This window comes from Chlamydotis macqueenii, chromosome 35, assembly GCF_036417535.1.
Source record: "Chlamydotis macqueenii isolate bChlMac1 chromosome 35, bChlMac1.mat, whole genome shotgun sequence".
Lineage (NCBI taxonomy): Eukaryota > Metazoa > Chordata > Aves > Otidiformes > Otididae > Chlamydotis > Chlamydotis macqueenii.
This window is the reverse complement of record NC_141590.1, coordinates 47,946-60,361: the sequence shown is the minus strand read 5'-3', so window position 1 is coordinate 60,361 and position 12,416 is coordinate 47,946. Positions and strand designations below refer to the sequence as shown.

The 12,416-nt window shown below is 57.9% G+C and overlaps 1 protein-coding gene across 1 annotated transcript in view; it reads left to right on the top strand.

The window, feature by feature from the left end:
- The window catches only part of CHD8 (chromodomain helicase DNA binding protein 8), a 41,463-nt gene that overhangs the window by 28,674 nt on the left and 373 nt on the right, over nt 1-12,416 (top strand). Inside the window, 14 exon segments of the mRNA XM_086769332.1 lie at nt 1,593-1,696; nt 1,799-1,913; nt 4,641-4,716; nt 4,806-4,860; nt 5,404-5,419; nt 6,099-6,229; nt 6,280-6,376; nt 8,003-8,211; nt 9,248-9,566; nt 9,568-9,698; nt 10,240-10,415; nt 11,123-11,320; nt 11,422-11,529; nt 12,094-12,226. Of these exon segments, the coding sequence (XP_086625458.1) occupies nt 1,593-1,696; nt 1,799-1,913; nt 4,641-4,716; nt 4,806-4,860; nt 5,404-5,419; nt 6,099-6,229; nt 6,280-6,376; nt 8,003-8,211; nt 9,248-9,566; nt 9,568-9,698; nt 10,240-10,415; nt 11,123-11,320; nt 11,422-11,529; nt 12,094-12,226 (1,868 nt within the window).

Here is a 12,416-nt window from a genome sequence, read left to right as displayed (position 1 = left end):
TTTGAGGTTCTCCAGACCCCGTTTGAGGTGCTTTGAGGTTCTCCAGATCCTCCTTGAGGTTCTCCAGATCCTCTTTGAGATGGTTTGCGGTTCTCCAGACCCCGTTTGAGGTGCTTTGAGGTTCTCCAGATTCTCTTTGAGGTTCTCCAGACTATTTTTGGGGTGGCTTGAGGTTCTCCAGACCATATTTGAGATGGTTTGAGGTTCTTCAGACCATCTTTGAGATGGTTTGAGGTTCTCCAGACCATTTTTGGGGTGGCTTGAGGTTCTCCAGACCATCTTTGAGATGGTTTGAGGTCCTCCAGACCCCGTTTGAGGTGCTTTGAGGTTCTCCAGATCCTCCTTGAGGTTCTCCAGACCGGTTTTGGGGTGGTTTGAGGTTCTCCAGACCTTCTCTGAGATGGTTTGAGGTTCTCCAGATCCTCTTTGAGGTTCTCCAGATCCTCTTTGAGATGGTTTGCGGTTCTCCAGACCCCGTTTGAGGTGCTTTGAGGTTCTCCAGACTATTTTTGGGGTGGCTTGAGGTTCTCCAGACCATCTTTGAGATGGTTTGAGGTTCTTCAGACCATCTTTGAGATGGTTTGAGGTTCTCCAGACCATTTTTGGGGTGGCTTGAGGTTCTCCAGACCATCTTTGAGATGGTTTGAGGTTCTCTGGCCGTTGTGCGAGGTGGTTTGAGGTTCTCCAGATCCTCTTTGAGGCTCTCCAGACCATCTTTGAGATGGTTTGAGGTCCTCCAGACCCCGTTTGAGGTGCTTTGAGGTTCTCCAGACCGTTTTTGGGGTGGGTTGAGGTCTTCCAGACCCCGTTTGAGGTGCTTTGAGGTTCTCCAGATCCTCTTTGATGTTCTCCAGACCAGTTTTGGGGTGGTTTGAGGTTCTCCAGACCCCGTTTGAGGTGTTTTGAGGTTCTCTAGATCCTCTTTGAGGTTCTCCAGACCATTTTTGGGGTGGTTTGAGGTTCTCCAGACCATCTTTGAGATGGTTTGAGGTTCTCTGGACGTTGTCCGAGGTGGTTTGAGGTTCTCCAGATCCTCTTTGAGGTTCTCCAGACTATTTTTGGGGTGGTTTGAGGTTCTTCAGCCCGACTTTGAGGTTCTCCAGCCACACTTTTGAGATGTTTTGAGGTTCTCCAGTTCCACTTTGAGGTTCTCCAGCCCCATTTTCAGGTGTTTTGAGGTTGTCCAGGCCCGCTTTGAGGTTCTCCAGCCCCACTTTGAGGTGGTTTGAGGTTCTCCAGCCCCACTTTGAGGTGGTTTGAGGTTCTCCAGCCCCATTTTGAGATGGTTTGAGGTTCTCCAGCCCCATTTTGAGATGGTTTGAGGTTCTCCAGCTCCACTTTGAGGTGGTTTGAGGTTCTCCAGCCCCACTTTGAGGTGGTTTGAGGTTCTCCAGCCCCACTTTGAGATGGTTTGAGGTTCTCCAGCCGCATTTTGAGGTGGTTTGAGGTTCTCCAGCCCCATTTTGAGATGATTTGAGGTTCTGCAGCCCCATGTCTAGGTGTTTTGAGGTGCCCCAGCCACGTTTTGTACTACTCATGCCCCCCCAACCCCGCCCAACTGTCCCACGTCCCCCTTCTCTTCTCCCCGACAGCGAGATCGACATCTGGTTCCCGCTGGTGGAGCAACTGGAGGTCCCCACCGCTTGGTGGGACGCCGAAGCCGACAAATCCCTCCTCATCGGCGTCTTCAAACACGGTAGGCCTGTTTTGGGGCAAAATGTGGTGGAACTGGGGCCATGGTGACCTGTCCCACCTCATTTTTTGGGGGGTTTTGGGGTTTTTTTTGGGGGGGGAGCAGGCTACGAGAAGTACAACACCATGCGCGCCGACCCGGCGCTCTGCTTCCTGGAGAAGGCCGGCCGCCCCGACGAGAAGGCGATCGCTGCCGAGCAGCGCCTGGACGTCGGGGAGGGGTGAGTTCGGGGGGGGAGATCCCGCCGAATTTGGGGCGTCCCGGACCCGCTTTGGGGGTCCCCGGGTCCGTTTTGGGGTGGTTTGTGGTCCCTCGGTCCCATTTTGGGGTACCCCAGTCCCATTTTGGGGTACCCCAGTCCCATTTTGGGGTGCCCAGTCCCATTTTGGGGTGTCCTGGGGTGCTCCAGTCCCATTTTGGGGTGCCCCAGTCCCATTTTGGGGTGCCCAGTCCCATTTTGGGGTGTCCTGGGGTGCTCCAGACCCATTTTGGGGTGCCCCAGTTCCATTTTGGGGTGGTTTGGGGTGCCCCAGTCCTATTTTGGGGTCCCCCAGTCCTGTTTTGGGGTCCCCCAGTCTCATTTTGGGACATCTTGGGGTGCCCCCAGTCCCATTTTGGGGTGCCCCAGTCCCATTTTGGGGTGCCCAGTCCCATTTTGGGGTGTCCTGGGGTGCTCCAGACCCATTTTGGGGTGCCCCAGTTCCATTTTGGGGTGGTTTGGGGTCCCCCAGTCCTGTTTTGGGGTCCCCCAGTCCTGTTTTGGGGTCCCCCAGTCCCATTTTGGGACATTTTGGGGTGCCCCAGTCCCATTTTGGGGTGCCCCAGTCCCGTTTTGGGGTGTCCTGGCCCCATTTTGGGGTGTCCTGGGGTGCCCCAGTCCTATTTTGGGGTCCCCTGACTCCATTTTGGGGTGGTTTGGGGTGCCCCAGTCCTATTTTGGGGTGCCCCAGTTCCATTTTGGGGTGGTTTGGGGTGCCCCAGTCCTATTTTGGGGCACCCCAGTCCTGTTTTGGGGTCCCCCAGTCCCATTTTGGGACATCTGGGGGTGTCCCAGTCCCATTTTGGGGTGCTCCAGTCCCGTTTTGGGGTGTCCTGGCCCCATTTTGGGGTGTCCTGGGGTGCCCCAGCCCCATTTTGGGGTCCCCTGACCCCATTTTGGGATGGTTTGGGGTGCCCCAGTCCTATTTTGGGGTCCCCTGACTCCATTTTGGGGTGGTTTGGGGTGCCCCAGTCCTATTTTGGGGTCCCCTGACTCCATTTTGGGGTGGTTTGGGGTGCCCCAGTCCTATTTTGGGGCACCCCAGTCCTGTTTTGGGGTCCCCCAGTCCTATTTTGGGACATCTTGGGGTGCCCCAGTCCCATTTTGGGGTGCCCCAGTCCCGTTTTGGGGTGTCCTGGGGTTCCCCAGCCCCATTTTGGGGTCCCCTGTCCCCATTTTGGGGTGGTTTGGGGTGCCCCAGTCCCATTTTGGGGTCCCCCAGTCCCATTTTGGGGTGGTTTGGGGTCCCCCAGTTCCATTTTGGGGTGTCCTGGGGTGCCCCAGTCCCATTTTGGGGTGCCCTGACCCCATTTTGGGATGGTTTGGGGTGCCCCAGTCCCATTTTGGGGTCCCCCAGTCCCATTTTGGGATGGTTTGGGGTCCCCCAGTTCCATTTTGGGGCGCCTACCCCCATTTTGGGATGTCCTCACCCCTTACTGGGATGCACCGGAGTCCCCCAGTCCCGATTTTGGGTGCCCCCAACCCCCATTTTGGGCCCCCTGGCCCCGTTTCGGGGTGGCCTGAGGTTCCCCCCCGCCCCATTTCGGGTCCCCCCGCCCCCAGTTTGGGCCGATCGGGGACCCCACCCCCCAGTTTCGGGTGGGGGGGCGCCGGCGCCGATGACGACTCGCCATGCTAATACCGACCGGCGGCTCGGCCGGGCTGAGTGCACCCTTCGCGGCTGAGGCGCCCGCGCGGGGCGGGGCTGCGGGGGGCAAATTCCCCACAATTCCCCCAAAAATTCCCCCAAATTTCAAAATTTCCCAAAAATTTTCAAAATTTTTCAAAATTTTCCAGAATTTTCTAAAATTTTCCAAAATTTTCCCCGTTTTGGGGGAATTTTTCTGAAAAAAAAGACCCAAAATTTTAACATAAAAAAAAATTAAGAGATTTTTAAAATTTCATGGATTCGGGGCAATTTTACACCAAAAAAACCTCCCAAATTTACAAATATTTTTAAGAATTTAAAAATTCTTAAGAATGTCTGAGGATTTTTCTGAAAAATTGTCCCCAAATTGTAAAAATTTTAGTACATTTTTAGGATTTTAGCAATTTGGGGGATTTTTCTGAAAGAATTCCCCCAATTTTATTAATTTGGGAGGGATTTTTTGCAAGAATTCCCCAAATTTTTAAGAAATTTTTAAAAATTTTTAAAAATTTTATCACTTTGGGGGGATTTTTCTGAAAGAATTCCCCAAATTGTATTAATTTGGGAGGGATTTTTTGGAAGAATTCCCCAAATTTTTAATAAATTTTAAATTTTTTTTTAAATTTTATCAGTTTGGGGGGATTTTTCTGGAAAAAAATCCCAAAGTTTTTAATATTTTAACAAATTTTATCACCTTGGGGCTTTTTTTTCTGAAAATATTCCCCAAAATTTAAAAAATATTTTTAAAAATTGGAGATTTTGCCAATTTAGGGAATTTTTCTGAAAAAAAATTTCAAAATTTGGGGAGATTTTTTCAGAAAAATCCCAAATGTGGCCCCAAAATTTTAAAATATTTTTATAAATTTTATTGATTTGGGGGATTTTTCTGAAAGCCGTTCCGAATTTGAAGAAAAACGTCAAATTTGGGCACAAAATTTCAAATTTTTTAAAATTTTACCGATTTGGGGGGATTTTTCTGAAAAAAATTTCCCCAAATTTTGAAATTTTTGAAATTTTGGGGGATTTTCTGCCCCCCCCAGCGTGGATTTCGAGAAGGATTGCGAGGACCCCGAGTACAAACCCCTCGGCGGGGCGGCCAAGGAGGCGGACGAGGAGGTGAGGCCCCGCCCCCCCGAATCCCGGCCCCGCCCCCCCAAAATGTGTGGGGCTGACTCCCCGCCCCCTTTTTTTTGCCCCGCCCCCAGGGCGACCCCTTGATGCTGCTGGAGGAGGAGATCTCGGTGGTGGACGGGGACGAAGGTAAGGGCGGGGGACGGGTGGGACCCGTAGGAGGTCAGGGTGGCCAATAGGAGCTCAGGGTGACCAGTAGGAGCTCAGGGTGACTAATAGGAGCTCAGGGTGGCCAATAGAACCTCATGGTGGCCCCATAGGACCTTGAGAAGATCCATAGGACCTCATGGTGGCCCCGTAGGACCTCATGGTGGCCCCGTAGGACCTTGAGAAGATCCATAGAACGTCATGGTGGACCCATAACACCTCGTGGTGGCCCCACAGAACCTCGTGGTGGCCCCATAGCACCTCATGGTGGCCCTGTAGAACCTCGAGAAGACCCATAGCACCTCAAGGTGGCCCCATAGAACCTTGAGAAGATCCGTAGAACCTCATGCTGGCCCCACAGAACCTCATGGTGCCCCTGTAGAACCTCACGCTGGCCCCATAGAACCTCATGGTGACCCTTAAAACCTTGAGAAGACCCATAACACCTTATGGTGGCCCTGTAGGACCTCATGGTAGCCCCATAGAACCTTGAGAAACCCATAGCACCTTATGGTGGCCCCATAGAACCTCATAGTGACCCGTAGAACCTCATGGTGGCCCCATAGAACCTCGTGATGGACCCATAGCACCTCATGGTAGACCCGTAGCACGTCATGGTGACCCATAGAACGTCATGGTGGCCCCATAGAACTTTGAGAACAGCCATAGCCCCTCAGGGTGGCTCCACAGAAGTTCAGGGTGGACCTGTAGAACATCATGGTGGACCCATAGGACCTTCAGAAGAGCTATAGGACATCATGGTGGTCCCATACGACTTCATGGTGGACCTGTAGAATATCATGGCGGACCCATAGGACCTCATGGTGGCCCCATAGAACCTCGTGGTGGACCCATAATACTTCATGGTGGCCCCATAGCACGTCAGGGTGGCCTTGTAGAACCTGATGGTGGAGCTGTAGGACCTTGAGAAGATCCATAGAATCTCGTTGTGGCCCCGTAGCACCTCATGGTGGCCCCATAGCACCTCGTGGTGGCCCCATAGCACCTCGTGGTGGCCCTGTAGAACCTCATGGTGGAGCTGTAGGACCTTGAGAAGATCCATAGAACCTTATGGTGGCCCCATAGCAGCTCATGGTGACCCCATAGCACCTCGTGGTGGCCCGTAGCACCTCGAGGAGACCCATAGAACCTCGAGGAGACCCATAGGGACCCCACGGTGACCCACAGCACCCGCTGACCCCGCTTCCCCCCCCACCCAGGCCACCCCCCGGCCCCCGGCCACCCGCCTGGCCCCCCGGCTCGGCGCTGACCGCCCGTTTCCGCCGCCTGATCGCCGCCTGCCAGCGCTCCTGCCACCGCCGCCGCCAGCTCCTGCGGGGCCCGGGGGCGCCCCTGGGCGCGGGGGGGGGGTCACCCCTCGCCCCCGGGGTTGGGGCGGGGGGGGGCAACGGCGGCGGCGCCCCCGAACCCGCCCCCCGGCGCCGCGCCGCTGCGACGCCGCCTGCAAGGAGATGGGGCGCAGGGAGAAGCTGGAGAGGTGCGGGGGGGGAGGCACTGGGAGGGACTGGGGGGAGTGGGAGGTGATACTGGGCGGTTTTTGGGGGGGTGGGAGGTCATACTGGGGGGATTTGGGGGTGGGGTCTCGTACTGGGGGTCTGGGGGGGACTGGGAGGTCATAATGGGGGGTTTTGGGGGGTGGGAGGTCATACTGGGGGGACTGGGGGGGACTGGGAGGTCATACTGGGGGACTGGGGGGGACTGGGAGGTCATACTGGGGGATTTGGGGGGCTGGGAGGTCATACTGGGGGGTTTTGGGGGGGTGGGGAGTCATACTGGGGGACTGGGAGCTCGTACTGGGGGGTTTTGGGGGGGTGGGAGGTCATACTGGGGGATTTGGGGGTGGGGCCTCATACTGGGAAGACTGGGAGGTCATACTGGGGGGTTTTCGGGTCGTACTGGGGAGGCTGTGGGGTCATACTGGTGGGATTTGGGAAGTAGGACCCCATAGTGGGGGGACTGAGGGGGACTGGGAGGTCATACTGGGGGGATTTGGGGGTTAGGGACTCATACTGGGAAGACTGGGAGGTCATACTGGGGGGTTTTCGGGGGTGGGGCCTCATACTGGGGGGGTCTGGGGGGGACTGGGAGATCATACTGGGGGGTTTTGGAGGGGTGGGGAGTCATACTGGAGAGACTGGGAGCTCGTACTAGAGGGATTTGGGGGTGGGGCCTCATACTGGGGGGACTGGGAGGTGATACTGGGGGGTTTTGGAGGGTGGGGCCTTATACTGGGGGTTCTGGGGGGTACTGGGAGGTCATACTGGGGGGATTTGGGGTGCAAGACCCCCATAATCCCTGGGATTAAGGGACTGGGGAGCCTCATCCCAGGATTTTTGGGGTGCAGGGACCCATAATCCCGGGAATCTGGGTTTGGGGACCCCACCCTTCTAATTTCGGGGTGCAGGATCTCATAATCCCTGGGTTTTGGGGTGCAGGAACCCATAATCCCTGGGTTTTGGGTGCAAGAACCCGTACTGCCTGGGTTTTGGGGTGCAAGGACCCCATAATCCCTTGGTTTTGGGGTGCAGGAACCCGTAATCCCTGGGTTTTGGGGTGCAAGGACCCCATAATCCCTTGGTTTTGGGGTGCAAGGACCCCGTAATCCCTGGGTTTTGGGGTGCAAGAAGCCGTAATCCCTGGGTTTTGGGTGCAAGGACCCCATAATCCCTTGGTTTTGGGGTGCAAGAACGCATAATCCCTGGGTTTTAGGGTGCAGGAACCGTAATCCCTGGGTTTTGGGGTGAAAGAAGCCATAATCTGTGGGTTTTGGGGTGCAGGAACCCATATTCCCTGGGTTTTGGGTGCAGGAACCCGTAATCTGTGGGTTTTGGGGTGCAGGAACCCATAATCCGTGGGTTTTGGGGTGCAGGAACCCGTAATCCAGGGTTTTGGGGTGCAGGAACCCATAACCCATGGATTTTAGGGTGCAGGAACCCATAATCCGTGGGTTTTGGGGTGGTGGGCCCCCATAATTCGTGTTTCTCGGGTGCGAGAACCCCATAATCCTGGAATTCGGGGCTTGAGAAGCTCATCCCGGGATTTTTGGGGTGCGGCACCCTCCGAGGTGACCTCGCCCGCGGGCGTTCGGGGGGGGACAACGCAGGTGGACGCGGCGCGAGCAGGCCGATTTCTACCGGGTGGCCTCCACCTTCGGGGTGGAGTTCGATCCCGAGGCCGGGCGCTTCCGCTGGGCTCGCTTCCGCGCCCTGGCCGGCCTGGAGAAGAAGACGGACGAGAACCTCACCAAGTTCTTCCACGGGTTCGTCGCCATGTGCCGGCAGGTCTGCCGCCTGCCGCCCGCGCCCGGAGACGGTACGGGGGGTCGGCGGGGGGGTCACCCCGGCGGCGGGTGGGGCGTCTCGGGGGGGGGTTGAGGACCTTCTCGTGGGGTTTGGAGGCATCTCCATGGGTTTGGGGGTGTCTCTGTGGGGTTTGGAGGCATCTGGGAGGAGTTTGAGGGCATCTCAGTGCGGTTTGGGGGCATCTCCATGGGGTTTGAGGGCATCTCAGTGGGTTTGAGGGCATCTCCATGGGGTTTGGGGTCATGTCCATGGGGTTTGGAGGCATCTCCATGGGGTTTGGGGGCATCTCCATGGGGTTTGAGGGCATCTTGGAGAAGTTTGAGGGCATCTCCTTGGGGTTTGGAGGCATCTTGGAGGAGTTTGAGGGCATCTCAGTGGGGTTTGGAGGCATCTCCATGGGGTTTGGGGCATCTCCGTGGGGTTTGGAGGCATCTCCATGAAGATACAGCACTTTCTGGGGGGTTTGAGGCATCTCCATGGGGTTTGGGGGCATCTCCATGGGGTTTGGAGGCATCTTGGAGAGTTTGAGGGCATCTCCTTGGGGTTTGAGGGGCATCTCAGTGCGGTTTGGGGGCGTCTCCATGGGGTTTGAGGGTGTCTCCATGGAGTTTGGGGGCATCTCCATGGGGTTTGGAGGTCCCTATGGGCTGTGCAGGGTCAACGATGGTGTTGACCAACCCAACGATGGCGTTGACCAACCCAAGGGCGTGACCAACCCAATGATGGTGTTGACCAACCCAAGGTTGATGTTGGCCAACCCAATGGTCTTGACCAACCCAAGGGTCTTGACCAACCCAATGATGGCGTTGACCAACCCAAGGGCATTGACCAACCCAACGATGGTGTTGACCAAACCGAGGGCGTTGACCAACCCAACGATGGCATTGACCAACCCAAGGTTGATGTTGACCACCGAAGAGCGTTGACCAACTTAATGGTCTTGACCAACCCAATGATGGCGTTGACCAACCCAAGGGCGTTGACCACCCAACGAGGGCGTTGACCGCCCCCAAGGGCGCTGACCACCCCACCTCTCGCTCCCGCAGAACCCCCGGACCCCTCCATCCCGGTGTCGCCCGTCTCGGCCGCCCGCGCCGCCCGCGGCCTCCGCCGCCTCTCCCTCCTGCGCCTCCTCCGCGAGCAGGTCCTGCGCCACCCGCTGCTCCCCGCCCGCCTGGCCCTGTGTCCCCCACCCGGCCCCGACCTCCCGCCCTGGTGGGAACGGGGCCACCACGACGGCGAGCTCCTGCGGGCCGCCGCCCGTCACGGTTTGGCCCAACCCGAAGCCGCCATCTTGGAAGATCCCGACTTCTCCTTCCTGGCCGCGAGGTGGAGGTACCTGCGGGCGCAAAGCGACGTCGCGGGCGGGGGAGGTCCAAGCGCCGCCCCCGCCGCCCCCGCCGCCGCCGCCCGAGGACGAGGACTCGGAGCTGGAGAAGATGTTGGCGTCCGGGTCGGAGTCGTCGTCGTGCGAGGAGGACAGCGAGGAGGAGAGGGGTGTGGGAGGGCGGGGGAAACGGCGGATTTTGGTGGTGGGACTCCTCGAAGTTCTGCTGGGAGCTCCCCAAACCGTGGTGGGACCCCAGATTTTGGTGGGGAGCCCCAAAATTTGGTAGAGATTCCATCCAACCTTGAAGGAGCCCAAAAATCCATGGAGGAGCCCCCAAAATGGTGGTGGGACTCCTCGAAGTTCTGGTGGGACCTCTCCGAATTGTGGTGGGACCCCGAAATCGTGGTGGGACCCCCAAAATTGTCTCAAGAATCCATCCAGTTTTGAGGGATTCATCCAAAATGGGGATGGGACCCCCAAAATCCTTGAGGAACCCCCCGAAACGGTGGTGGGACTCCTCAAAGTTCTGCTGGCACCTCCCCGAATCACGGTGGGACCCCAAAATCGTGGTGGGACCCCCAAAATCCTGGCGGGATTCCATCCCACCTTGAAAGACCCCCCCAAAATTGTGATGGGACCCCCCAATCCTTAAAGGAACCCCCCCCCAAAATTCCAGTGAGACCCCCAACCCCCCCCCCGTTTCCGCAGGTGCAGCTCCTTCCTGCGGGGCAGAGGAGGAAGACGAGGAGGAGGAGGAGGAAGAGGACGAGGAAGAGGAAGAGGAGGAGGAAGAAGAGTCCCCCCCGCCCTCCGGCGCAGGGGGGTCCCCCGGGCCCCCCCCTGGGCCCCCCCCAGGCCCCCGAAATCTTCACGAGTGGCCCAAGGTGAGCCCAAACCTGAGGGGGGGGGGGGGGGGGGGGCAACTTAAATCCCCCCCCTCATTTTTGGGGTACACCTGAGGATTCCGGGACCCCCCAGAATTTTCAAGGGGGGTCCCCCAAATTCCTCAACCTCCCCAAAATTTTTCTGCCCCCCCCAAATTTTTGTGGGAACCCCCCCAAAATCTTGTGCCTATCCAAAACTGGAAGGGGGGGGGGGCACCCAGTTTGAGCCCCCCCCAAATTTTTGGGGAAACCCCTGAGGATTCCGGGACCCCCCCAGAATTTTCGAGGGGGGTCCCCCAAATCCCTCAACCCCCCCAAAATTTTTCTGCCCCCCCAAATTTTTCTACCCCTCACTCCAAATTTGTGCCCATCCCAAACTGGATTTCGGGGGGGGGGCACCTAGTTTGAGCCCCCCCAATTTTTTGGGGGACCCCTGAAGATTCTGGAACCCCCCCAAAATTTTTAAGGGCGTCCCCCAAACCCGTCTCCCCCCCCGATTTTTTTACCCCCCCCCAAATTTTGTGGCCCCCCTCCAAATTTTGTGCCCGTCCCAAACTGAACGGGGGGGGGGGGGGGGGGCAACTTTGAGCCCCAGCCAAATTTTTGGGGGGACTCCTGAGGATTCTGGGACCCCCCCAAATTTTCAAGGGGGGGTCCCCCAAACCCCTCGACCCCCCCAAAATTTCTGTGCCCCCCCCCTTTGCCAGGACCGCGCCCTGATTCGCCGCCTGGACCTGATTTGCCGGGCGGTGCTGGCGGGCGAGTGGCCCCCGGACGATTTTGGGGGGGGTACCCCGAAATTTGCCCCCCCCCCCGCGCCGCCGCCGCCCCCCCCCGCCGCCACCGCCCCCCCCTACACCCGTCTGCGCCACGAGGAGAAGGAGTTCACCGTCCAGATCAAAGACGTGAGCCGTTTTGGGGCGAAAAACTCAAAATTTGGAAAAACGGGCTAGGAAAAATTTGGGGGGCTACTGATTTTTTTTGGGGTGTCCCCCCACCCCCGCAGGAGGAGGGGCTGAAGCTGACGTTCCAAAAACACCGCTTGGTGCCCAACGGGGCCTTTCGGGACCCCCCGCACCCCCCCCAGAAGAAAACCAGTAAGAAACTGGTGGAGGTGAGTGCGGGGCTGGGGGGGGGGGGGTGGGGGTTTTTGGGTGTCCCCCCTTTTTTTAACTTTTGGGGGGCTCAGGCCCCCCCCGCAAAGGTTTGGGGGGACCCTGAGACCCCCCTTCTTCGAATTTGGGGGCCCCCCGTTGAAAATTTGGGGGACTCCCCCTCGTTCTTGGGGTGCCCCCCCGGTTTGGGTGCCCGCTCTCATTTTTGAGTGCCCCCCTTGAAAATTTGGGGTGCCCCCCCTGATTTTTGGGTCCCCGAGACCCCCCCATGGGGTTTTGGGGAGCCTGGGACCCGCCTTTCCTTAGAATTTGGGGCCCCCTTTGAAAATCTAGGGTGTCTCCTCTCATTTTTGGGGTGCCCCCCTGAAAATTCGGGGTGCCCCCCCCATTTTTGGGGTCCCTGAGACCCCGCCATGGGGTTTTGGGGCCCCCCACCCCCAATTTGGGGGCGCTGGACCCCCCCAAAGCGATGTCGGCCCTCTACCCCCCCAAAATTTGGGGTGGCCCCCCCAAAATCTGGGGGGGGGTGCGTCTAAAATTTTGGGGTGCCCCCCCGTCCCCAGCTGGAGCTGCGCTGCCTAGAGGGGCTGCGGGAGCCGGGGGGGTGGACCCCGAAAATCGCCTGCCCCCCCCTCAGCGCCAGGGCGGGGACCCCCAGCTGCCCCCCGACTTCGCCGTGGACCCCGCTTCCTGCCGGTGAGCCCCAAAATCCCGCTTTTCACCCCAAAATCCCCCCAAGCCCCCCCTTTCACCCCAAAATTCCACCCGAACCCCAAAATGCTCTTTTTTTATCCCAAAATCCCCCCAAGCCCCCCCTTTTTTACCCCAAATGCCACCTGAACCCCCAAATCCCTGCTTTTCACCCCAAAATTACCACTGAAACCCA